Source organism: Sander vitreus, chromosome 15 (genome assembly GCF_031162955.1).
Source record: "Sander vitreus isolate 19-12246 chromosome 15, sanVit1, whole genome shotgun sequence".
Lineage (NCBI taxonomy): Eukaryota > Metazoa > Chordata > Actinopteri > Perciformes > Percidae > Sander > Sander vitreus.
In genome coordinates, this window is record NC_135869.1 from 25,544,114 (window position 1) to 25,568,865 (window position 24,752).

Genomic DNA, 24,752 nt, shown 5'->3' on the forward strand with positions numbered 1-24,752 from the left:
TTGTTGGACAATTGTTATTCCAGAAATGTTCTACATATTCAGTGTTTTCATTTTGTTGTGGGTTCGTATGACGCTGTTGGGCTCCTCGCGCAGTGCTATTGTTTGTGTAGCACTGAGGTAACAGCTGTCGGAGAGATTTTAGTGTGTGGCAGGGAGACGGGCGGAAGGGTGAAACCCACACAGATTACAGATTACTGAAGAAGAAACACTTCCCTGCAGAGCCGGCCCAGCTGTGATGTGCTGTGGATTGTAATCCCATAATTAAGGGCATGACACGTAGCACAGATCATCCCTGCCTCTGCTGGTATTGTTTATAAAGGCGTCACTGCTATAGTGCGTTAGTCAGGGCGTCAGTCATTACAGACAGATGTGTCGGGCCTTAAATCAGACTAAAATCACATCTGGAAAATGAATATATGGGCATTAAAAGGTTGTATGCAAGATGCATACTTTGCATTAGATTTGTTCAGGGGTGCACTATAGCAGTGATGCATGTTAGAAAAAAAATCCTCAAGCTGCCTGTCATCCTCTGTTTTTCCTATTAGTAGAGTTTCTACGTTATCAACTGATGTTTAATATGCGTTTTAGCAGGGGCCAGTAAAGAAGCTGCTTGTGGTCGTAATCGTAAATGTTTGATAGAGCACAGCGAAATAATAGCTGAGTAGATCCTTTTGCTGTCTCGTTTTCCCTCTTACCTTACAGTGAGTGCAGTCTAAACACATTTTACAGATTGACTTACAGATAGTCTTTTGACCGCAGGTAAACGAACAGTATGAATGTAGTCTGGATGAAGAATTAACAGCCGAATTGATGTGCGTCCGTCAAAAGAGGACACTCAACTTTCTAATGAGAAAATCGTATTCAGTCAGCAGAATAATTAAAGTGTTGAAAAGTTGGTTTTCTGCTGTGACTGCTAACCCATAACCCTACCAGCCACCTCTTACACTCAGTTAATAACACACCACTTTTTGTATCTGACTTCCCACTGAACCTGTAGTGCTTCACTTAAAGGCAAGGTTAAGTTGAGTTGATCTTAGTTTTGAAAAAGTGAAATGTGCTGCCTTTTACTCTGCCCCAGGTTAACAGCATATCAAACTCAAACATCTTGATTCAAAACATTATCAAATGATAGCTTTGATACTATGATTTGAAAGCTGGATGTTAGTCACAAAGCTGAATATATATTAAATGAGTAAATATTATACCAGAAGGGAAGGAATGTTGTAAATAGTTAAACTAAGCGCTACGAATGATGACACTAATGGCATTGCTTGGTATAATGCTTTAGTTTAATATTTGAATTTTCATATATTCTCCTGTTTTATTTCTGTTGTACACTTTTTAATTTGTATATTAGTAATATTATCTCTTGTTTTGATGCTCTATTGGGTCCTGTCGGTGTTTAAAAAAAGGAAATAAAATGCAAATCCAACCGAGACATTTCTGCCAGGTTTTTGTTTGACGGCTTGTAGACACTAGCATGATCACAACAATATGTAATGGGTACCTAACAGTATTACATCCAATCAATACAAAACTTGGAGATGCCATCATTAAACCAAATTAATATCAAATGTAAATTTCTCCCTTTTAGTTTCAGATTCTACTCATGTGATTTACAGAGCGATATGTTTGCTGTAGCAGACAAATGAGCATGTCAATCATACCTTGGGGGCGGGGCTTCCTAAGCAACCCGCCAGTAGCTTCCGCTTCCAAGCTGTGAGCTATGCTAACAACAACAGTAGCCTACAGCTTGCTGCGCCTTGTTATTGTGTCAATTTAACTTAAGTCTAAATTGGTCACAACTAAAAACATGGCTTGGTGTGACATTTGACTTTCAACAAGCCTATAAGAAATTGACAGTTTCTTCATCCAGTTAACGTTAGCGTTCTAAGTAACGTTAAGCATTTGGCTAAATAGAGAGCGCGACCGATATAGCTACGGGGATTTTCAAGCAAGGCCTTAAACGGTAACCATACGCGAAAGCCAGGTAACGTCTCCGAGAAAAGAGATTACTGATTTAACTCTCATAGAAGAGCGTGTGTCCTCAAAATGAGAGGTTCTTACGGAGACAAAGATCGAGACCGTGGCCGTGACAGAGGGTAAGCAGCTAGCTAACGTTATATCGTGGGAGCTATCTCAAACTGTACTTGTCATATCAGTTTTTGGATGCGTTTGTTGCGATTAACAGTGTTAACGTTCCTATTCTAGCACAAAAACGTTTCGTAAAAGCTAGCTAAACGATGTGTGTCTCGTCGTGTTGCAGGAGCCCTCGTTTCGGGTCCAGCAGAGGCGGCCCACCACCGGGTAGAAAGTTCGGGAACCCCGGGGACCGTTTACGAAAGAAGAGATGGGACCTGGATGAGCTTCCGAAATTTGAAAAGAACTTTTATACTGAACATCCGGAAATCCAGCGAATGAGCCAGGTATTCCCGAAATATCACAGTCTTATCTTCTGGTACATCTAGCTAATAATGTAAACTTTTGTTTTGGGCATGAAAAGAGGGACTCTAGTGTAGTAAACATGCTTTACACTGCTGGTGTTTAAGTCTGTTGTTGGTTTTACACACTCTGTTGTTGTCTTGTGTTGTCAGTATGATGTTGAGGAGTATTGCAGGAAGAAAGAAATCACAGTTAGAGGTTCAGGCTGCCCAAAGCCTGTCACTTCCTTCAATCAGGCCCAGTTTCCCCGTAAGCACATGGATACATGGGTATCTACACATTCACAGCAAATACAACTGCTAAACTAAATCTGTCGGTACAGAAATAACCAGAATATTTATTTTTCTGCCTCTCCATCTAGAATATGTATTGGATGTACTGATGCAGCAGAATTTCAAGGAGCCCACAGCCATTCAGGCACAAGGTTTCCCTCTGGCCCTCAGCGGGAGAGACATGGTGGGCATTGCTCAGACCGGCTCTGGGAAGACCTTATCGGTGAGACACGTGTCTTCCTCTGCAAAGATGTAATACATAACCTACTGGTTAATTACACAGCAGCATAATCCACTGACCTCCCCCCCTCCTTTTGTTTCTTCAGTACCTCCTGCCTGCCATTGTGCACATCAATCATCAGCCCTACTTGGAGCGTGGAGATGGACCCATTGTACGTGAATAGAAAAGACTAATCAAGAAGTAGTCTGCTTTTGGATATTGCATGATGAATGATATTAAGATCATCTTAACACAACATTAAAGTGCTCATATTATGCTCATTTTCAGGTTCATAATTGTATTTAGAGGTTGTCCCAGAATAGATTTACATGGTTTAATTTTCAGAAAACGCCATATATTTGTTGTGCTGCAGCTCCTCTTTTCACCCTGTGTGTTGTGCTCTCCGTTTTAGTTACAGAGTGAGACATCTCACTTCTGTTCCATCTTTGTTGGGAGTCGCATATGTGCAGAGCCTAGGTAAGGACTACTAGCCAGTCAGAAGCAGAGTATGAGGGCGTGCCACACTAGCAGCTAGGTCAGCATTATAACGCGTGTTACAAAATGACACACGTTTGTCACGGAAGTAAAGGCTGGACTTGTGAACAGTGTTTTCTGTTGGAGATGGTAAGTCCCTTTGGGGTGGACTTTGGGCGTTTTCACTTTGTAAACCTATAACGTGCACAAAAAGATATATAACACAATAAAGGAAAGGGGAAAAGCCAAAATGCATAATATGAGCACTTTAACGGTCCTGTGACATGCTGCTTTTTGGATGCTTTTATATAGGCCTTAGTGGTCCCCTAATACTGTATCTGAAGTCTCTTTTATATAGGCCTTAGTGGTCCCCTAATACTGTATCTGAAGTCTCTTTTATATAGACCTTAGTGGTCCCCTAATACTGTATCTGAAGTCTCTTTCCCGAAATTCAGTCAGGGTGCAGAATTACAGCCAATTTTCATCAATGCTATTGAGGAGGAGATGGGGGGTGTGGCCTTGACCAACTGCCACTTTGCTTGTTTTCAAGCCATGGTGTCTCTCTCTCTCTCATGGGGGGGCCAAATTCTCTGGGAGGGCAAAGCAGAGAAAGGGGAGGTAACCTTTCCCCTTATGACGTCATAAAAGGAAGATTCCAGATCGGCCCATCTGAGCTTTCATTTTCTCAAAGGCAGAGCAGGATACCCAGGGCTCGGTTTACACCTATCGCCATTTATAACCACTGGGGGACCATAGGCAGGCTGGAGGAACTCATATTAATGTTAAAAAACCTCAAAGTGAAATTTTCATGCCATGGGACCTTTAAGACCATCTTAACACAACATTGAAGTGTCAATATACACTAAATAGTGGATTGTTCTGGCCTTATATGTCTGCTCTGCAGTGCTTGGTTCTGGCCCCCACAAGAGAACTGGCGCAACAGGTCCAACAGGTGGCATACGACTACGGAAAGTCATCCCGCATCAAAAGCACTTGTGTGTATGGGGGTGCTCCCAAGGGACCTCAAATCAGAGACCTGGAGAGAGGTTAGGAGTATTTACTGTTTGCATTAACACTGTTTTGTGTCACAGTACTATCTAATATATTTATTTATTGTCTTGGTCAGCTATAACAATTGTTTCCGATTGAAATCCACATTACATCAGTCAGTGATGTACTATGTTTGTCTCTCCTAGGTGTTGAGATCTGTATTGCCACTCCAGGTCGTCTGATTGACTTCCTTGAGGCTGGAAAGACCAACCTGCGACGCTGCACATACTTGGTTCTGGATGAAGCCGACCGCATGCTGGATATGGGTTTTGAACCCCAGATTCGCAAGATTCTGGACCAGATCAGGGTAAAGCTCATACATTTGTTTTTTATAGAAAATCTATTAGTGTGTTTTAGCAGCAGTGGAATTCTGGCTTTGACAGCTTATGCATTGTGTTTTAGTGTGTTTTTGCATTCATTTTAGTATCTGTCATTACTTATTTTTGTCTATCTGATGTGCTCTTTGCTCAGCCCGACAGACAGACCCTGATGTGGAGCGCTACCTGGCCTAAAGAGGTTCGCCAGCTGGCAGAGGACTTTCTGAAAGACTATGTCCAAATCAATGTTGGAGCGCTGGAACTCAGCGCCAACCACAACATCCTTCAGATAGTTGACGTCTGTATGGATAGTGAGAAGGACCACAAGTAAGTAAACCGGCCACGGTTTGTATTATTTAGGTCCCTCGTCCTTTTGTTAAATTCCTTGCTTGATTATATTCCTGTTTACTGGATCTCTTTCCCATCCCTTTTAATCCTTAAATTAATGACCATGGGCTCTTTTTTTTGAAGTGATAAGTGAGGTGGATATACATGTATATAATTTGTAAATATTATAAATCTGGTCATTTATTTTTCTGTTTTCTTTCCTCAGGTTGCTCCAGCTGATGGAGGAGATCATGGCTGAGAAAGAGAACAAGACCATCATCTTCGTGGAGACCAAGAAACGATGTGACGATCTCACACGCAGGATGAGACGTGATGGGTGAGTGATGATGGGGTTCTATACTAGGGGCGGGCATTAGAAACCAGCAATGGCAGTAAATGCTGGAATGCTGTACATTTAGGGATGCATGATAAATCGACTCGATATCGCGATATCACGTTGCGCAATATTATATCGAAAGTGTTGCGATAAGTATGCAATATTTAGTTTGTGGAGCGCTGCGTCCCGTCCGTCGGCTGTGTGGCTTAGTTGTGTTTGATTTAGAGCTTGAAACGCTATAATGATCATGTTTCATTGGTCGGTTACCGTGCCACTTGCACATGTCAGTGCACGTCAGCTCACGGGTCCGCTACGTGACAAACCCTACGGAGCGTACCACGTGTGTGAACAAATCGGAGAAGAGAAAGAAAAGTTGTGTCCCGTTCTCTTTATTTATTTTATACTGTCCAACCAGTTAAACATGTCCTGTTCTGTAGACATGGTCCTTATTTATTTATTCATGTTGGACCAGTCCAATATGACGTCAGTTGAAATAAACCTTGTGTTGTAAGAAGACTTTTTATTTGTTATGAATCTATTTTGATGCGTTTTCCCATAACTTTTGTAATTTTACCTATGTTTAAAAATATCGAAATTAATATCGATTTCGCAATATTCATAATCGATATGGCATTATCACATTTTGTCAATATAGTGCAACCCTATTGTACACTGGAGATTTGTTGCACAAATGTCTATGTGGTAGCATCTGTCCCTATTTCAAATAAACAAATAAAAAATGAAATGAATACAGTTTGGTCAACATGTTTAGCATCTGAACCAGATGTTAGTTGGAACAGGAAGACAGGCATTTGATGTTGGGGATTGAGAATGTAAAATCATATTAACTGGACAAATCTACATGGTAATTCAAGTGAAAACGGGCTTGTCTCTCTTCTAGATGGCCAGCGATGTGTATTCATGGCGACAAGAGCCAGCCAGAGAGAGACTGGGTGTTAACAGGTACCACAAACATTTGAACAACAGTGACTTCTACAAGCATTTTGTTCCCTTTTTCTCTCTTTTAAGATGATGTTCAGCTGCTGATCATCTGTTCTTCGTCTCGTGTTTTAGAGTTCCGTAGCGGCAAAGCTCCCATCCTCATCGCTACTGACGTGGCCTCACGTGGTTTGGGTATGTCCTCTGTGCTCAAGTGCAAAGTAAATCATTTCCTCAGTATAACCACGCACTGATATGGTACACATTTGACCATTTAATATGTATAATAATAATAATAATAATAATAATAATAATAATAATAATAATAACAATGCTCATTATATAATGATTAGACTTTCCACTGCATGTTTATTCAAGTAGATTTATGATCAAAAGTTAACAACAAACGCATGTTCTTCCAAAGAACATATGACACTTCTCAGATAAAATGAGTATCTAAGAAGTATATCCTATTTGAAGCGTGGTTTCCTGTATGTTCTGTTGAATAACGCATAAAAACAGGAACCTAGGAATAATGTTGAATAAAGTGTGACGATGTAAGGGGTGAGGCTCGTGAAGCAGCCCCTTACAGGATGGCAGTCAATCTTTAACCTAATTCTATGTTCATTTGTTTTCTTTTCATTTTGTTTTCTTTGTTTTTTTGTTTTTGTTTCCAAGTCTCTCCTCCGGCAACTAGAAGCACACAGGCCCTCGGGAGCCTGCAGCCGGACTCAGGCATGACAAATCGAAAGCTGACTTGGGGAGAGAGACGGCCTGATTAATCAGTCCCAGACTCAGCCATCTCCGCTGAAAACCTAGAACAGAGCCCACAAACAAAAACTCTCCCCCCCCTTCCAGGACACTGGCTGTCTGGGCGACGAGGGAGGGGGGGGGTGCGAGCGCGGAGTGCTGCTGGGCTTCCAAATTTGATCCAGGGTCGGGGGCGGCTGTCAGTCGAGAGGGCGAAGAGGGGGGTATGAAGGAGGGTGGGCTCCCCCTCAGCCATGCCATCATCACAGTGACGCACCACTAATTAAATTAACTCAGAGACTCAGACTTAGAGAATTTTTAACATTTTCAATATTTTCGTGTTATGTATTCTGATCGGATATGGATTAAGAAAATTCTGCACAGTCCTTGAGGAGATAGGTTTCCATTCCCAATATCAAACGTTGACTAAACTAAACTAAAATGTTTACCTAAATTGGTCCTGCAGATCAGTTTGATAGATCATACTCACGTTTTGTGAAGCCGAGAAACAGTGGTGCGTTACAAGAAGACAGAGAAAGAGACAACTGCCAGGAAGTGAGGGTGGAAAGCAGCCAAAGCCGGGCATGGACGGCTATGCTGGAGTCTCCCCTCTGAACTGCCCCCTGATGCCAGCCCCTGACACCCCCCACCACTGGCTGTGCCGGCCGGCCTCTCCCTCCGCGGACGTCATGTCTGGTCCTGGCTGGCAGGAGTCCTGGCCTGGAGGAGCCACCTCTCTATAAACGATTTCCCTACCTCCTCTTCCTTTCTGTCCTTTCTTTCACTCAATTTCTCTGCCTCTGTAACACATCATCTCTCTTTTCCCTGCTGTCGTTTTCTCACTCGGTTATCACTTCTCACCCTCTTTTGCTAATTTCTTAAATGTTTTCTTCTGTCTCTCATTTTACCAACCTTACTCCTTCAACCTCCTATCCTGGTCTTCTATTATCTTCTTGTTGTTTTCTTTAAACCATTGCAGACCCCTGCCCTTTTTGTCCCTTTGCCCCCTATCCCCAAATCTACTGTGTGTCCTGCTTTCAACTAGTCATAAGGACTAGCACGAACTGTCAGGACTCAAATTCCCTGGCAGAGCCCGCTCTCAGATCCCTCTTACAGAACACATCCACAAGGCTTCTCCTTAGTATCTGTTTCTTGTTACTAAACTTGAAAAGCTGGGCTCGTTGATATCACTGCCACTGGAAGTGACCATGGCGGCATTTGGAACAAGCCGCTCCAATCAAAGCCTTTGAGAAAAAATCTACCACTTCCACCCCTCTACATCAAGATAATCAAGTTATTTGTCACTGCCACCCACTAATGTAAGAAATGGCAGAATAATTTGTTCTTACAAGAATTTACGATCCTTTACATGAATTCAAGCTCCTTTACATGAAAGAATCCAGTAAGGCCTCTCCCCACATCACCTTGTGCTAAAAACCGCACAAACTCAGCCGTAATGTCTCCAAAAACGCCATCCCAGCACAGTCCAGCTGGAGCTCTGGCCCGGACAGTTTCCAGCTTTGGGAGTGTTTTGGAGGAGTGGCGAGGTGGCTGAAGGGACTGCTTTTGTCCTGTTCTCTCTCCTCCTACCCCTGCAGACCTCCCAGGACTGGTGAAGGGTAAGGGTGGGGGGCGCATCACTAAATCTCTAATACAGGGTAAGTACCTCAACCCCCGTTCCCCGTTTTTTTTCCTCCGCCAGCCTTCATCATCATCAGCCCTTTGTCAACTGTAATGAGAAACAGACCTTTAATTTGTTATGAAAAGATATTGTTTCTTAAAAGAACATTTTTCATTTGATTCTTATACCTAAACCATCAGGTCACCGAATCTGTATTTTACACAAGGGTTGCCTGTAGGGTCACTTCTTAAAATTAGTTTTTCCCAAATTCTTCAGCAAACCACTGTAACTTTCTCCATCACTTAATCCAGTTGATCTGTAGCTTTGGCTGCACGTAACTTATTTGCATGTGTGCAAGTTACCCTTATTATTACTATAATTGGAAATATAGCTCTCTTGTGTAATTGGCATGGTAAGTAAATTCATTTCTTAATTGTGTATTGTACAAACAGTTCTCTCATTTAACAGGTAAGTGAGTGCTTTCAGAGGAATATAGGTGTCTTGCAGGTATTGTCTGTCTAAAATGTTCCCAGTTCCAAAGGCACAAAACTTAAAAATCATGAATGGAGTAAATTCATTGATTCAGTTTTCAAGCGGTGTTAAGTCTCGTTCTGACTTTTTGTTTTTGTCTTTTCCATCCCTGTAACGGATCCCGTCGCACCACCCGTCCTCAACTACTACTGGCTCAAATGTCAAAAAGATGTGGAGGATGTCAAGTTTGTCATCAATTATGACTATCCCAACTCATCGGAGGACTACATCCATCGCATCGGTCGTACGGCCCGCAGCACCAACAAAGGCACCGCCTACACCTTCTTCACTCCGGGGAACCTCCGCCAGGCCCGCGACCTGATCCGGGTGCTGGAGGAGGCCCGCCAGGCCATCAATCCCAAACTGCTGCAGCTAGTTGATACTGGACGGGGAGGAGGCGGAGGGGGTGAGAGGCACTTTCTGCTGGATTAGATGACATCATACTTTACATGGTGGCCAAATAACTTAGCTGCTGAGATCTCACCATCAAAGAGGAATCAGTTTTGACGTTTTTGGGGGGGAATTCTAGTTTTCGTCTTTCCTAATGTCTTTAGTATGAGGGTATTGTGAAAGATGCCATACAACAGCTTAATTGAACATGAAATACACTTGACTGATAGAGAGGTAGTTGTTAGTCAAACATAGCAGTTTGATTGCTGTTTGTGCTCCCTCTCTCTTCCCTCCAGGTGGCCGTCTTCGTTTTCGTGGCAGCTCCAATTCTAACAATCCCAACCTGATGTACCAGGACACGTGTGACCGGCGAATGCGTTCTGTGGGTGGAGGCGGCAGCAGCGCCAAGGACAGCCGCGGCAGCAGTAGCAGCAGCTATGGCCGAGATAGCCGCGGAGGAAGCAGCCGGGACCGGGAACGCTCCTCCTCATCTTCCTCGTCTCACAGGGATCGCAGCAGCAGGGACGGAGGACGCAGCTACGGCTCCAGCTCATACGACCAGTATCAGAATAACAGCAGCAGCAGCAATAGCAGCAGCAGCAGTCAGTACAGCAGCTCTAGGGGCAGCTCTGGGTCAGGGGGCGGTGGAGTAGGGCAGGTCCCACCTTCTTCAGCCGGCCCCCAGCCTCTAATGGCCAAGCAGTTCAACCCTCCCCAGCCCATGATGGGCCTGATGGGGCACTCGCTGTTCCAGTTCGCTCCTCCACAGCCACCCCCTCCATCAGGCAGAAAGTAATGCGATCTGTGCATCAGTCATACTCACTCACTCACACAGGTTTGTGGTACTGTCTTTGTGGGGACCCGTCATTGACATAATTCATTCCCTAGCCCCTTACCCTAACCTTAACCATCACAACTAAATACCTAACCTTAACCTAATTCTATCCCTAACCCTCAGACAGCCCTTTAAAGTTGTGGGGTCCAGCATTTTGGCCCCACAAAGCTGTCGGGACCCCACAAGTATACTGGACTCCTGGTTTTTGGACCCCACGAATATAGTTAAACAAGAACTCACACACACGCAACGATATGGAATCATTTAGACTGGTTCCCAGTTTGTTTATTAGCTGGGCAACGCCTTTAGTTTATGACTCTTTATTAATCAACATTAATTATTTAGTGTGACAGAAGCTTGTCTGTGTCATTTGTCTAAGTTTGTAATGATGGTCTTTAAAAAAATCCTTTTGTACAAACATGCTGTTTTTGTATTGTGAGCCTCTTTCTGTGAGCTGTCACATAGGATTTGTGAAGTATCTGATTTTCCTCTTTAGGTGTATCACAGGTAGGTGCTGAAGTTAATTCTTGTATAAAAGCTTGTTTCTGTTTTAGGTTCAATATCTTTATTTTTGGGTTTGTAAGCTACAAGATTAATTTGAATTGATTAAAGGAAAATATGGAGATCCTGGTGTAGTTTGAGCACAATTAGGATTTTTTGTTTTCCTTCTTTTGAACATATATATTGATACGTAGATATTAATTTTGGCTCTACAGAGGCAACTCTGGGGCTTTTGTATCCATGGCAGGAGTTACAGTCACATACAAATGAGACAAGTGTGTTTACAGAGTCTACTGTAGATTACCTTATTCAGTTGATTACCAGTGTGGGCAAGTCTTTGAAGCAGTGATGGATTGAGATTTTCCTAGCACATACTAAGTCCCATTTTTACAGTTTAATAAAGCTCTGCAATGTATCACTGTGTGGTCTTGAAATCCTTGACACTAACATCCATGGAATCTGATGGTAGCTCTAGGTATTGTTTTGTTTTCATGTGGTGAAAAACCGAACACAAATAAACAGGCCTTCAGGTCACCAAGAAAAAAAAACAACTTTATTACCCATTTGGAATAGTTTACCAGTGTTATGCTCTTGCACAAGTCAAATTTACATAACAGGACTGCCATCATTGGTATTTACAAAGCAGTCATATTGGAGATTAGTGCAGCGGAATGTGATTGAGAGCCTGTGGGGGGGAGAAAGTGTTCAGCGTGGCTGACATGCATCGCAGACTGTAGAAACGTGTGAAACATGTTTTGAGACAAACGGTGTGCTAAGAGCACCTGGGTTCATCTCAGTTTGCATGATGTTTCAGTTTTACCCAATAAATGCTGAAATATTAACTTAAATCACAAGCTAAAGAAAAGATTAGTCAGAATGTAACTTATTCTACTACTAAAAATGCTTTGAATATATTAAGAATTTAAGGTTATAATGTAGCGGATTTGTATCTCAGACAAACTGCAGACAATATGACTGATGTGTAACAGATGAGAAAAACTAAATCCATTCAAACACACGTTAAAGTTAAATGTAAGAACTGCAAAATAGGCACATATGGCAGATGATGCACACCTCATGTTACAGTAAATGTTCTTAACAAGATGAGGAAAAGACAGGAAACCAGTACAATCAAAAAATAATCGTGCAAATCAAAGTGAACTTCGGTCATTGCGAAAGAAATTGAGTGCTCTACACTCGTCACAAAATACACACCACAAAACGATCAAGTATAGCTTTGTTTTGCAAACTAAGATGAGCTGTGTGTATGTAATGCTTACGTCCTCTCTTTTGGTGTGCTGGATTTCGCAAGCGTTGTGTCCCATGTTGAAAGAGCATGCAGAGGTGAGGGTAAACGCAACTGATAATTGATTCAAACTCGCACCAGAAGACCAAAATATGCACACTTTTGATATGGTTTTCTTTTTTCGTAGCACTGTCAACAGGAAAAGAAAACGATACGAAAAGACTGCAACAACGTTGGGTAAGCACGTTGCAGGTTTGTTTTTAAAGCGGCCACATACAGCAGACTAGACCTAGACACACATGATTCATTTAGAGCAAAGCATACACACGTTACATTGATTGAGCATGAGCGTAATCCAAGGAAAAATAATCAATGCCAATTAAAGAAAGTACAATGTGTTTAAAAAGGAAACCGGGCGTATGCAGCTCGTTGAGTCGGTTTAGGAAGGAAGCTAGAGCCTGAAAGCGAGAGTCTGTCAGGTTGGGGTTGTGTTTAAATGCTATAGGTTCCCCCACGTCTCTGGAGGGGGAAACTGTTCTAGACTGCCGCTCTCACTGTGCTCCTGCTCTCCCATGGTGAAGGCTAGTCTGTACTGCAGCTGCACTTTCTCCTGAAGCACAAACAAAGAGAGGTGGATTAAATTATAGTTCTCTGTACTTATCTCACTGTCGTGAGTCAGAAGCACTACTCAGAGACATAACAGGGATGACTACAGACTGATCACAGCTCCCAGGACCGGAGGTGGTGAAATCCTTTCAGTGGCATTTTTGTTTTTTTTCCCTCCAGTTTTCTATTGTATTTTTTCTATTGTTGTTTCTATATAGTATTGTATGCAATGTCACTTCTTCTACTTGGTAGTGTCACTTTTTTATAATGCACCTTAGCGTCGTGCTGAGCTGTAGCTTGACATACTCTGCTCATTCTGACAATACATACTGTCACAGCCTGCGACGAAAACTGTAAAGTGACAACGTTTGCAGGGTAGTGTGTTTTTCAAGGGATTATTTCCTTTCAGAGACTTTCCATTTCATGCTGTAGTTGTCAGCAGAGTGTCTGCTATTATCGTATCTAACAGTGAAAAAGAAATAACATTAGGACAAACACTTGACAAAACCAACCAATCAAGGGGCTTTACAATCTGTACAGCATAAGAAACCCTCTGACCCTCATAAGTAAGACTTTGTGGTTACTGTCCTGCTTGAGCAATTTAAGTCCAGTGGAAGGTGATTTTCATACAGTTTAGACACAAAAGGGTTCTTTTAAAAAGGAGAGTTCGGTCGATTTCAACACGTAGCTCTGTTTTTAAATTTGGAGTGCTGTCAGTAGCGAGAAAAACGAAAACAATCGGTGCTGCCTACACCGTGTTATCCTCCTGCTACAGCAGCGAGTGCTTAGGGACCGTCTACAAAGTACAAAACCGAAATAAAATAAATATTTATTCATTTAATGATTAAATAAGGTAGTGTCTCCAAACTTACCTCAATTATAACTTGTCTCCTGCTACAGTACTTAAAAAAAAATAAGCATATGCCTATTTTTGAAAATATTTTTGTATCTCTTATCAGTGTTGTAGTTTGTAGACGGTCCCTAAGCACTCGTCTTGCCGTCTCGACACCGGAACTAAACAGAGCTGAATTAGCACGACTTTCATGCATTTCTTTCACATCTACTGCAGTCAGATTCACTGTGTTCACTCGGAAGGAATCACTTCACATGGGTAGGCACTTTTAATGACATTTAGAACATGTTAAGAGGCTAAAAGCACGTTTAAACCCTGCCCTGTTTCAGTCTCCTGGGTGCTAACGCTAGCAGGAGGACAACACGGTGTAGGCAGCACCGATTGTTTTCGTTTTTCTCGCTACTGACAGCAAATTAACAAGTTAACAGAGCTACGTGTTGAAATCGACAGGAACTCTCTTTTAAAAAGGGAGAAACTCGATGTCTAGATACAATAGGTAAAAATGTGTGCGTACCTTGTTTGGGTTGGCCAGCAGCAGGATCTGTGTGACAGCAGCAGGAGGAAGGATGGGGTTGAAAGCTGGGAGCTCTGTTCCTGATGGGGGCTGCAGCTTCACTGCCATAGACTACAGTTGAGAAATGAAATCAAACAACATTCTTTCTTTACGGAGACAGTTAATCGGCTGCAGTGGTTCAGTAACAACTGTATCTAATGGGAGACGAAGGCCTTGAGGTGTCTTACTGCTGACCTTTGGAGCCGTGGTGTGGAAGTTTATGTCTGTGACGGGGACGGGAGCAGATGACAGCATGGAGATGATCACCACCAGCACATCGGGACGAGACGGAGGCGAGTCGCGAGCAAAGTGAAAGAGAACCCGCAGACTGTGTCCGTCAAACACAGTCACGGGTAACAGACTACCTGGAGAGAGAAAAGGACAGAGAGAGATAGAGGAGGTGAGCATATAACAATTCTGTACTTTCTAGGTGCACAGAAGCATGAAGCCATCAAGCTCACTTACTGGGCTTAATGGATTCTAGCGGTACAAAAACATCAGTCAGGGTGACTTCTGCAGAAGGAGTGTCATTGTGAGTGGGGGACATATCCAGCAACGTGACTGCAGGGCTGGGCTGAGAGTTGGGGAGAGGTGGCGGATGTTCAGCGGCGAAGGTTGGGATGGGGTTCGGGGTAATGTTGTGGCCAGACTTGCTCTGGAGATCTCTCAGAGTTGGTTTGCACTGCTGCTTGTCCCTGAAAACGGATACATGAACAATTCATTTGTGTGCGCGCTTTTTAATTGAAGCTTTACAAATGTAACTGTGTGGACGGTTGTGAAACTGAAAATGTTACGAATCCCCCTTTAACTAAGTGCATAAGGAGACAAAACCTCTAAGGGGCATTTTGAGCCATGTAGGCAACCAAGAGCTACCTAAACAACAGCCAGAATGAAAATGTGAGGAGTAAAAAGTCAAAGCAGATAGCTGTTGTTTCTCCCATCAGTATAGAGTGCAGTAGCTGGGTTCTAGGAGTGTCCGATGTTTGAAAACAGAAATCCTGCTACTGCAATAATCTATTTAAACTACACACGCAGACAAGCATATCAAAACGTGAGGTTATTTCCCCACAGTAATGTGACAGTAGTGCAAGTTAAATACCATTTGACCTGCAGGCCCTCTGGAGGCAGGGACTGCTGCATCAGTGTCTTTCCCAGCAGCTCCAGCTCGTCCAGGGCCGAGTTCCCGGGGGTGGAGCCAGACGAGAGGGGCTGAGAGTAGGAGGGCGGGTCTGGACTCAGGAGGAGACTGGGTGCTGCTGGGATGTCTGTGTCTATGCTGTCAGAGGACTGCAAGTAGAAAGCGAGAGTTAAATAGTGGTACAGATGTCTTGTTGATTATACTGGAGCTGTATTAAAAAGGTATAGTAAGTGTGATGACCCACTCTGTGGGTGGCTCCTGGGTATTTTTCCCTGCAGGTGATAAGGAGGCAGTCCAAGTGGCGAGGTGTGGCGGGAGGATCAGCCACACCTGATTCCACTCTGCCTGATTGCCTTCTGTTTCCTATTTAAGACGGCTGGAGCTAAGCAGCTCAGATCTATCAGTCCGCACAGCCAGTTGGGTTTGTGTGAGAAAAAATAAAAAACTAAATCTGGTGTTCCTACACAGCCCTGGCTGTGTAAATGCCAGACAAACAGAAAGGTGCGCACAAGCCAAACAACACTATTCCAGCCAATCAGCAACAGGCGGTGCCAGTTGCTTGTGCAAGCGAGTGATAGGGGAGGCCTCGTGTCAATGTGAACCGGGAAAGGCAGAAGCCTCCCGAGATTTCAAAGGAATGGAAACTGATGAGGGCTCTCTTCCTGATGGACAAGTGAGTAACGTTGCCCTGCGGTTTCACTGTTTGCCGTTTTCAACAGGTCAGTTTAACCTCGTCCGTTTGCTATTGTTTGTGATGGCTGCTGCCAACTGGCTGGCTTTACCGAACTAGTGACAGTTTGCTAATCCACAACCTAACGTGAGCCAACATCGATTCGGACATATTTCGTTTAGTCAGCAGAGATACTGGCAGAAGTGTTTCACTGGTCGCTATAACAATGCACGTCCACATATCTGGGGGGCAGAGCTTCTGAAGGGGGGGGGGGGGGGGGGGGGGAGGGATGGATGGATGGATGGATGGATGGATGGATCGACTCCGGTGTTGCAGCAGCAAAAATATCACACACATGAAGTAAAAGGATACAATATACATGAAAATAATAGGATAGAATATAAGTTTAAAATATCTATAAATTGGGAATAAAAACTGTACAACTGTTTAAATAGTATTGATAAAGCTGTAGGTAAACAAACCTATTGTGCAAGTTGCAGTTAGTGCAGGTGATGTGATGTCTGTTATCAGATATCAACAATCTTTGCACAGCATCACTTACGGCACATTTTAAAAGCGATGATGCCCATTGCCTTGAATTTTATAAAGAAGTTGTGAAGAAGTGCGTTTGACAAATGACGTCAGTGTAACTAATAATAATAATAATAATAATAATAATACCTGGAAGGAGTCCCAGGCTGTGGAGTCCTCAGGCTGGGAGTGAGGGTTGGAGGCGTGTGTTCCTTCACTTAAACCTGTTGGAGCAGCACTATTTAGGACTGTGGTCCAAGAGAACTCCACACAATCTCTATTAATATTCTGCATACGACGTATTGGTGTCTGACGGGCGGTTACCGAGTGACATGAGCTCGTCGTCGAGGAGACTGATCCCCATCTCCTGCGAGGGGGCGTTGAGGCTGTCTGTTGGAGTGGGGAACTCTGGGAAGGACGGAGGCGACTGTGGTGACGTGTCCAATCCTGACAGATCCAGCAGTGCCGTCCCTCCTCCTGTGAGACATGGATTTAAGCCAGTTGATTTAAAAAAAACAAAAAAACAAAAACACCAGGAAGTTTTAAATCTACAAATGTTTCTGCATTAAAAAAAACCGGTTGTAGACCGATGGTGATGAGTAATGCGTTTCTGTGCTCAGTGCTTCACCCACCTGTTTGTTTCTGTGCGTTTAATGTGTTGTTGCCGTTTACTATTTCCCCCTTCACCTGCTGTTTGTACTGGTTGATGATGTGAGTCAGGCTGTCGTTGGCCTGCAGGATCTCCGCTGTGGAAAGACATGAGAAAATACTCCTTATTGTTTTCAGTGTTCCAAGAAAAGTCAGAAGTGACGTCTGTCCTGCTGGGCAGCGGGGTGGACTAGAGCTTAGAAATTAGAGAGCCAAACCAAATCAGAACACAAAAAAATGTTTTATGCAAAAATCTTTCAAGCAGAAGTAAAGGAACATTGCTTAAACATATTCAATACGAGATTTGGTAAAAACCAGCACTGGGTTTCCCCAAAAAAAAGGATACTAGGGAATACGGTGAACCTCAGCAGCTCTATGGACTTGAGAGGAGAAGTAAACGCAAAGTTTCTCCAATAAGCCAACTGTAACTATCCAACCAAGTTGATTATCTGTATTTTTCAATATTTTACAGTGAATTGCAAATGGCTCGTGAAATAATTAAAGAAAACGGCGGTCCTGGATATCAAAGATTCATGCAGGACAAAGACCGTAAAGACACTTAATGTGTAGTATGTAAAGAGTGTGGTAATGAATGCTCATTTTCAGGTTCATAATTGTATTTAGAGGTTATATCAGAATATGTTTACACCATATATTTGTTGTACTGCACATTGCGGCAGCTCCTCTTTTCACCCTGTGTGTTGAGCTCTCCGTTTTAGCTACAGAGTGAGACATCTCGCTTCTGTTCCATCTTTGCTGAGAGTCGCACATGCGCAGTGCCTAGATCAGCACTACTAGCCAGTCAGAAGCAGAGTATGAGGGCGTGCCCTGACAGTACCTAGGTAAGGACTACTAGCCAGTCAGAAGCAGAGTATGAGGGCGTGCCCTGACAGTACCTAGGTAAGGACTACTAGCCAGTCAGAAGCAGAGTATGAGGGCGTGCCCTGACAGTACCTAGGTAAGGACTACTAGCCAGTCAGAAGCAGAGTATGAGGGCGTGCCCTGACAGTACCTAGGTAAGGACTACTAGCCAGTCAGAAGCAGAGTATGAGGGCGTGCCACGCTAGCAGCTAGGCGAGCATTATAACATGTGTTCCAAAGTGACCACGTTTGTCTCTGAAGTAAAGGCTGGACTACAATAGAGCTGTTTGGAGCAGTTTGTGAACAGTGTTTTCTGTTGGAGATGGTAAGTCCCTTTGGGGGGGGGACTTTGGGCTTTTTCACTTTGTAAACCTATAACATGCACAAAAAAGATGTATAACACAATAAAGGAAAGGGGAAAAGCCAAAAAGCATAATATGAGCACTTTAACACTGATTGGCATCAGCTTTTAATGATTAATAGCTCTTATGTTTAGTTTTTTTTATTGTGGGCGCGTCTCTGGCGCTCTTATCAGACACAACTTTGAAAGAACAAGGAAGGCCGAGTTTAGTGTCTTGTTGGAGGCCTCTAAGATGGAGGATAAAAAACACCAGTTTAACGTTGCTATAAATTTACCTTTTGCGTCTTTCTCTGCCTGCTGAGGACTATTAGCGCTAAAGACATTTCTGCAGCAAATAAACAAGGAGGGGTCATTCCTTTTTTCATGATAAATAACGGCAGATGAATAAAAGTAATACTCACCCAGAGCCTCGTCGTTGTCCTCCGTATCACTTGCCAGTCTGAACAGTGTTGGTCTCATTTTCTCACAGCGCTGGTACAGGTCCTGACCACACACACAACACACCATATTAAATACCTTCAAATCGAATTCCTGCCTCCATACACTGAATGGTCTGGCTCTCCCTCCGATCAAAAGCGTCTTTCAGTTCACCTGTAAGAGTTCGGCGTTGCTCTGATTGTCGGCGGTGCTGTCGTAGTCCTGCAGAAGCTGAGAGAGCAAAGTGACGCTTTCCTTCACCTCCTGAATGGTGTTCACCCGCTTTGACACTTTCTCTGCTCGCTTCTGATCCTGCGACAGACGAGAGACAAAAAAAATAAATAAAAAAAAATCAGACGGCACACGTAGCAGGGGGTGACCACAAACGTGCATGTTGTGTATGAAAATGATACATGCATCAAGCAAGCTGCTGAAACCTAAAATAGCAACACAAAAACATAGCCAAAGGCACGAATGGGGTGGCCGGGTTATCTCAGTTGGTAGAGCAGGTGCACATACACTACCGGTCAAAAATTTCCATTCCACTCCATTACAGACAGAATACCAGCTGAGTAGCAGTATCGGTAGCATTGATTTTTTAATCAGGGCAGCAGTTTTCAGATTACATTATGTGCTTACATAATTACAAAAGGGTTCTCCAATGTTTTCTCAGTTAGCCTTTTAAAATGATAGATTAGTAAACAGAATGAGCCTTTGGAGCATTGGCTGAATGGTTGCTGATAATGGGCGATGCAGATATTGCATTAAAGATCAGCCACTTCTGTCTACAACATTGGAGAACCCTTTTGCAATTATGTAAACACATAATGTAATCTGAAAACTGCTGCCCTGGTTAAAAAAAACAATGCAACTGATCTCAGCTGGTATTCTGTCTGTAATGGAGTGGAATGGACATTTATAAATGACCCCAAACTTTTGACGGTAGTGTAGATAGAGGTTTACTCCTCGACGCTGCGGGTTCGACTCCGACCCTTTGCTGCATGTCATTCCCTCTCTCTCTCCCCTTTCATGTCTTCATCTGTCCTGTGGAAATAAAGGCCTAAAAATGCCCCAAAAAATAATCTAAAGGCACGAATGGGGAGGTACAGCAAGGTCAGGTAGAGGCCATTAGAAAACTACTCTGCTAGTGACACACAACACCCTCCAAGGCAACCAACCCACGTCCTCAATTACAGTAGCTAATGTTTCTGCCATGAGTGTAGCACTCTGGTATTTAACTCCTTTTCCTAAAAATCCCACAAGAGACAAAAAGTGAAGGTGCAGTTTATGTAGAACAGAAGGTGCAATTTATAAAAAAGGAGTTAGGAAGGAGGAGAAGGAAACAGGTTTACCTCTTGGACCATTTCCTTGATGAGTTTGTTGGCAGCTTTTAGGTCATCAGGGTGCGAGCTATTCAACAGGCGAGACAACATCTGACAAAGCAGGCAGAGACAGGCAGAGTTCCCATGGTGAAAATGAGTCAAGAGAATTCAGAAATCCCAAAAGGGGAATACGAGCACAATCATGACAGCATGCACGGTGGGTAGGAAACTAGCTCAGGTCACATTTATTCTCGTGTTTGGAAAGCATCTTTTTATTATTGTGATTATTTTTCTTTTAACAGACGAGTCTTTACTTTGGACTTCTCCTCGTCCTCAAAAATCGCATTCTTGGGTCTGGGTGGAGGAAGGTTCAGTAGTTTGTCAGGTGGGAGCTCTGGGTCTTGTTTAATAATACCTGATTTACAAACACAGAATATGAAAAAGAAAAAGGAGTTAAATGCTTCCAGTCATTACTCATCACTGTAATTATTGTTTGTTGCTTTAGCCATTATTACTATGTAAAAGATTTAACAAAGTTAATCTTAAAGCTATAGTGCGTAGTTTCTGTCACCCCCATGAAGGATTCTAAGTAATGACAACAACCACATGATACAAGTCTCCAGATCTCACACACACACACACAATTGCTAGTAGCCAGGATTTAAAAAAAAAAAAACTCTTCAGAAGAGGTCATTATCTTCACTCGAGTTTCTGCGTGTGAAAGTCACCGGACGCCACAATCTTCTGAACATAGTCATACTGAGAAATCCAGAGAGAGTTGTGTGGAGCTGATAGTCTTAATTAACTTTGTAGCAACTCATTTGGCAATGGCTTGAATGTAACGGACGTTCATTAAATATCAAAAAGTAACACACTAAAGCTTTAAAAAGTGACTATGGCTGCAACCTTTCATCCCCTCCAAACAACTTTAGAAGTTAGCCTCCCACCTTGTTTCTTTAGCATCTGATAGGCATCTGAGATCTTGGCCTCCTCGGGTAACCCCAAAGTCCAGCTAAAGATCAACTCCAAAACCTTCTTTTTTACTGGCTCTGGCGACCGGGAGCCCAGGTACTGAGTGGGGGGGGGGATTGAGGACAAACAACCGAGAGATTTACACACAACAGACGTGATTGACAAAAATAAAATAAAAACTGTCAAAAACATAAGACACACACAGAAAGTCTTACCTTTGGAGAAACTACTTTGATGAGTTCATTGAGAAAACGGAACTTGCCCACTTCACTGTGAAACCTTTTCCCACAGTTTTTCATACACGTCTCCAGAACCTAGACGAGAAAATAAAAATTAAACTATTTGAAAACTGCAACATCATGCTCTAAAATGTCACTTAAAACTATTTAAACCATATTTAGACAAACCGTTAAGGTGAATTTAGGTTTCTTTCTGTTACATTACTGTATAGTCCTGACAATATAATGAGGAACACAGACTCATTTTAACATCTAACATTATCATCTACTACATGCTTCTGATTTAGGGTTTGATGCATATTGGTTTTGGGAGCCCTTAGATAATGTGTGGATGAAATCTGCCAAAAGTTGAAATCTTAAAGCAGTAAAACAATAAGAAATCTAAAAACCAAAATTGTAATATCCGTACAATTAGTGGGGTAGAAAATTAGTAGAGGCTTTGTAAAGTAGAAGAAGAAAAACTAAACATTTGCACTAAAAAGTAGGATTAGCAGTACAGAGGCAGCTGATTCTGGGTCAGATCTGAACTCACCAGCAGGGCCTGCATGGCCTCCCACTCCTGTGGGGACTGGATCTTGTGGGCCAGGAGCCTGGTGGCCAGCTGAGGTCTGGAACACAAGTCACAAACCAAACTGAATGTCCAGAGCAGTTGAGGGGAAGTGAGCGAATGCAAGCGGGGATCAACTGTGCTGCAAGTAGTGCTGAGCAAGATATCAATAGCTAATATTTCCCTGTTTTACTATTATACTGTGGAATAAAAAACAGTTTTTAGTGTTTTTAATGTAAAATTAACACTATCAATTAATGAATCAGATTAATGAGTTCTACAATAGTTGAGAATGACTGCTGAAAAATGTCAGGTGTGTTCAATTTCCCATTATTATGCAACCAAATAACCCGACAGACAACTTGAACATTGTTCACATCTAAAAAATAAATGTTTGTGCTTTTTAAAAATCTTTACAGGCCTAATGTACAGAGATGAGTATGATTTGTATTTTGCACATGCAGGTATTGAATTGAATACTGTACATGTGTGAATTTACATTCACAGTTCAGTTTAGTTAAACAGGAAGGGTTTCATTGATTTTTGGGAAAACAACCACAGCTGGGATCTCCAGGATTAATGGACTTGGCTCAGCAACAATCGGACCATAATTAATGTATGAAGCACAAAAACAATGTCCTCTTACCCCTCCAAATCATTGTTGAGCTGGTCACAGAAGGCATGGATGCTACTCCAGTCTTCGTGTCTGTTCAGTGGGTTTGTGGCTCTGTCTGAAATGTTAGAAAATTGGATGCAAGACAACAGAGGAGATACGTGTTAGTTCAGCTTCACTGCATTATATCAATGTTATTATTCTGGTATTAGAATACATATGTCTGAGGTGTTGGTAATCATGTACCTGTCTACCTGTTCAGACAGTCAGCTGCTCTATCTAAAACGAATGCAGTCTTTTTCTATCAACTGGGGTTCCACATTTTTGAAACACCTCTGAATATAATTCAACAGAACCCCAACTAAAGCATTATAACCTAGGGTTTATTGCACAACTTATGTATTATTATTTTTCTGTTGGTATTTTTTGAGCTAGCAGTAACGTTAGCTAAGCTGGCAACTGTGTGTATGTTGTTCATTTTCTCTTTTAGATTAAAAATTGAATGAGCGCATCAATATTTATACCCAAAATAGCTTTTTTATAGATGGATATGTTGAGTCAAAATGTTTAAGCTTTTCACAATAAAGCCTAACGTTACATGCTTCCCGGGTGACTCCATGGTTTCAAATTAAAATTCTGTCACATAACCCCAGCATGCCAAAGTGCAGAGAAATATATAGGGCAGGTGCTAATAGTCACGGTGGCTAGCTTGCTGTCGGTAGTCACACTGTGTCACTGTGTCGCTCGTCTAGAACTTTCTTACGAGGCCATAGCTATGCAGTAATCATAATCTAACCTCTGTGACTAATATTGCTTCCCCCCATCCCGTGAACTTGTCGCCCACTACCTAGTTAAGCCATCGAGCCGCAAAGCTAAAGCTAGCTACAGCTGGCTGTGTAAGTTAGCCTGTGTTGTGTGTTGACAGCTGGCAGGCACAGCAGCTCCGGAGCTAACGTTAGCATCCGAGCCCCCTCTGCTGGGACACGTGTGGTGTGCTGTCATCTCATCTACAACAACTCGCGGATAATAATTTGTGAGTGTCCGGTTGTCCAGATAACACTTGCTCGGTAGAATAACGTTAAGTTTGAAATACTCACTGATACGAGACTCCAAACTCTCAGTATCGGGCGGCGCAGCCATCACTGCGAGATTTATGTATGTGCGTCGGTCTCGCGACGGACGCAGGGGCACGTAATGGCAGAAGAGACACAGAACTAGAGTGTATAGAAGAAACATTTTATATTTCAAATCAAGGATCTTAAATATATTTGTACACTATTTATATACAGTGTGTAAACCACACGAGATTATCAAGTGTAAATCATGGATGTATTAAGAGAACGGTATAAATGGTGTAAACTTGAATGGAATAACCGTTCTAGTAAATCAATTTCTATGATTAGTTACCAGCGTCGAGCGAGCAAACTACCGGAGTCAAATTCTTTCAAAATAAAAGCAGGCCATTTAGTTCGCGTCTCCACCACCAACATATGACTATTTAAAGAACATTTAATTAGAACCAAGGTACACTTACTTTAGTATAATCCATAAACATGTCACGGTTCGCCTCTTAGGTCTTATTTTTGCAAGCCGCGAAAGTTAATGCTGCTTTAGTTTTCTAACTTGTTTGCCCGGAAGTGCTTTTTAAACTTTACTGACCGAGTGACAAAACCTTTTCAAAGTAACAAGTGTTTATGGTTTGTTGTAGGCTTAAACTAAGGCAATAACTGTGATGAAGGATTTAAATGGGCAAATTGCCTGTTTTGATAACATAAAACATTATATTATCTGACTGCCACGCTCTGAATAGAAAGAGAAGAGAAATTGTAACCAGAAACCTCCCCTGCCTAATTATAGACAAAGATCCTCTAAACCGTAAATCTCTGTTACAGAGAAGCAGCAGCTCTGTGTCTCCCTCCAGCGGCAGCTATTGTGCACTTCAGTTCACTTAATGTGGACCACAACAACAAGGAGTACAGCAAGTAACGGGATTTGATATGTACGCCTCTTTTATGAAATCGACCAGGAGTCATCATCGGATCACTGCAGATGTTTTCAGGTTTCCACTTCCAGAAGCTCGTTGGAGGCTTTTGGTGAAAAGTTGCCGCGAGTGACGGAGACCGTTATTGTTGCTGAAACACTAAAGCAAGGTGAAGTCGCTCTACATGT

The 24,752-nt window shown here is 42.6% G+C and overlaps 2 protein-coding genes across 3 annotated transcripts; one reads left to right on the top strand and one right to left on the bottom strand.

Annotated features, from left to right (window-relative positions):
- The first annotated feature begins 1,691 nt into the window (after positions 1–1,691).
- Positions 1,692–11,421, top strand: LOC144530827 (putative ATP-dependent RNA helicase DDX17). The gene is made up of 13 exons (XM_078270594.1): positions 1,692–2,102; positions 2,267–2,426; positions 2,595–2,691; positions 2,804–2,937; positions 3,041–3,106; positions 4,313–4,454; positions 4,605–4,765; positions 4,930–5,102; positions 5,329–5,439; positions 6,341–6,402; positions 6,514–6,573; positions 9,450–9,686; positions 9,967–11,421. Exons 1-13 carry the CDS (start codon positions 2,053–2,055, stop codon positions 10,464–10,466), a joined length of 1,953 nt encoding a protein of 650 aa, XP_078126720.1. The 5' UTR covers positions 1,692–2,052; the 3' UTR covers positions 10,467–11,421.
- A 116-nt stretch (positions 11,422–11,537) lies between these two features.
- Positions 11,538–23,789, bottom strand: LOC144530829 (ADP-ribosylation factor-binding protein GGA1-like). Of its 2 annotated transcripts, none has more exons than XM_078270596.1 (17): positions 23,681–23,788; positions 22,617–22,701; positions 21,956–22,031; positions 21,400–21,498; positions 21,160–21,283; positions 20,527–20,627; positions 20,243–20,323; positions 19,065–19,202; positions 18,875–18,956; positions 17,236–17,349; positions 16,928–17,080; positions 16,754–16,827; positions 15,364–15,551; positions 14,730–14,959; positions 14,460–14,629; positions 14,226–14,336; positions 11,538–12,862 (listed from the first exon to the last, which is right to left on the bottom strand). In XM_078270596.1, exons 1-17 carry the CDS (start codon positions 23,721–23,723, stop codon positions 12,752–12,754), a joined length of 1,980 nt encoding a protein of 659 aa, XP_078126722.1. In that variant the 5' UTR covers positions 23,724–23,788; the 3' UTR covers positions 11,538–12,751. The 2 variants fall into 2 exon arrangements, with proteins under 2 accessions (XP_078126722.1, XP_078126721.1); XM_078270595.1 differs by lacking the exon at positions 11,538–12,862 and adding an exon at positions 12,893–13,320 and having other exon boundaries at positions 23,681–23,789.
- Between the last annotated feature and the right edge of the window lie 963 nt (positions 23,790–24,752).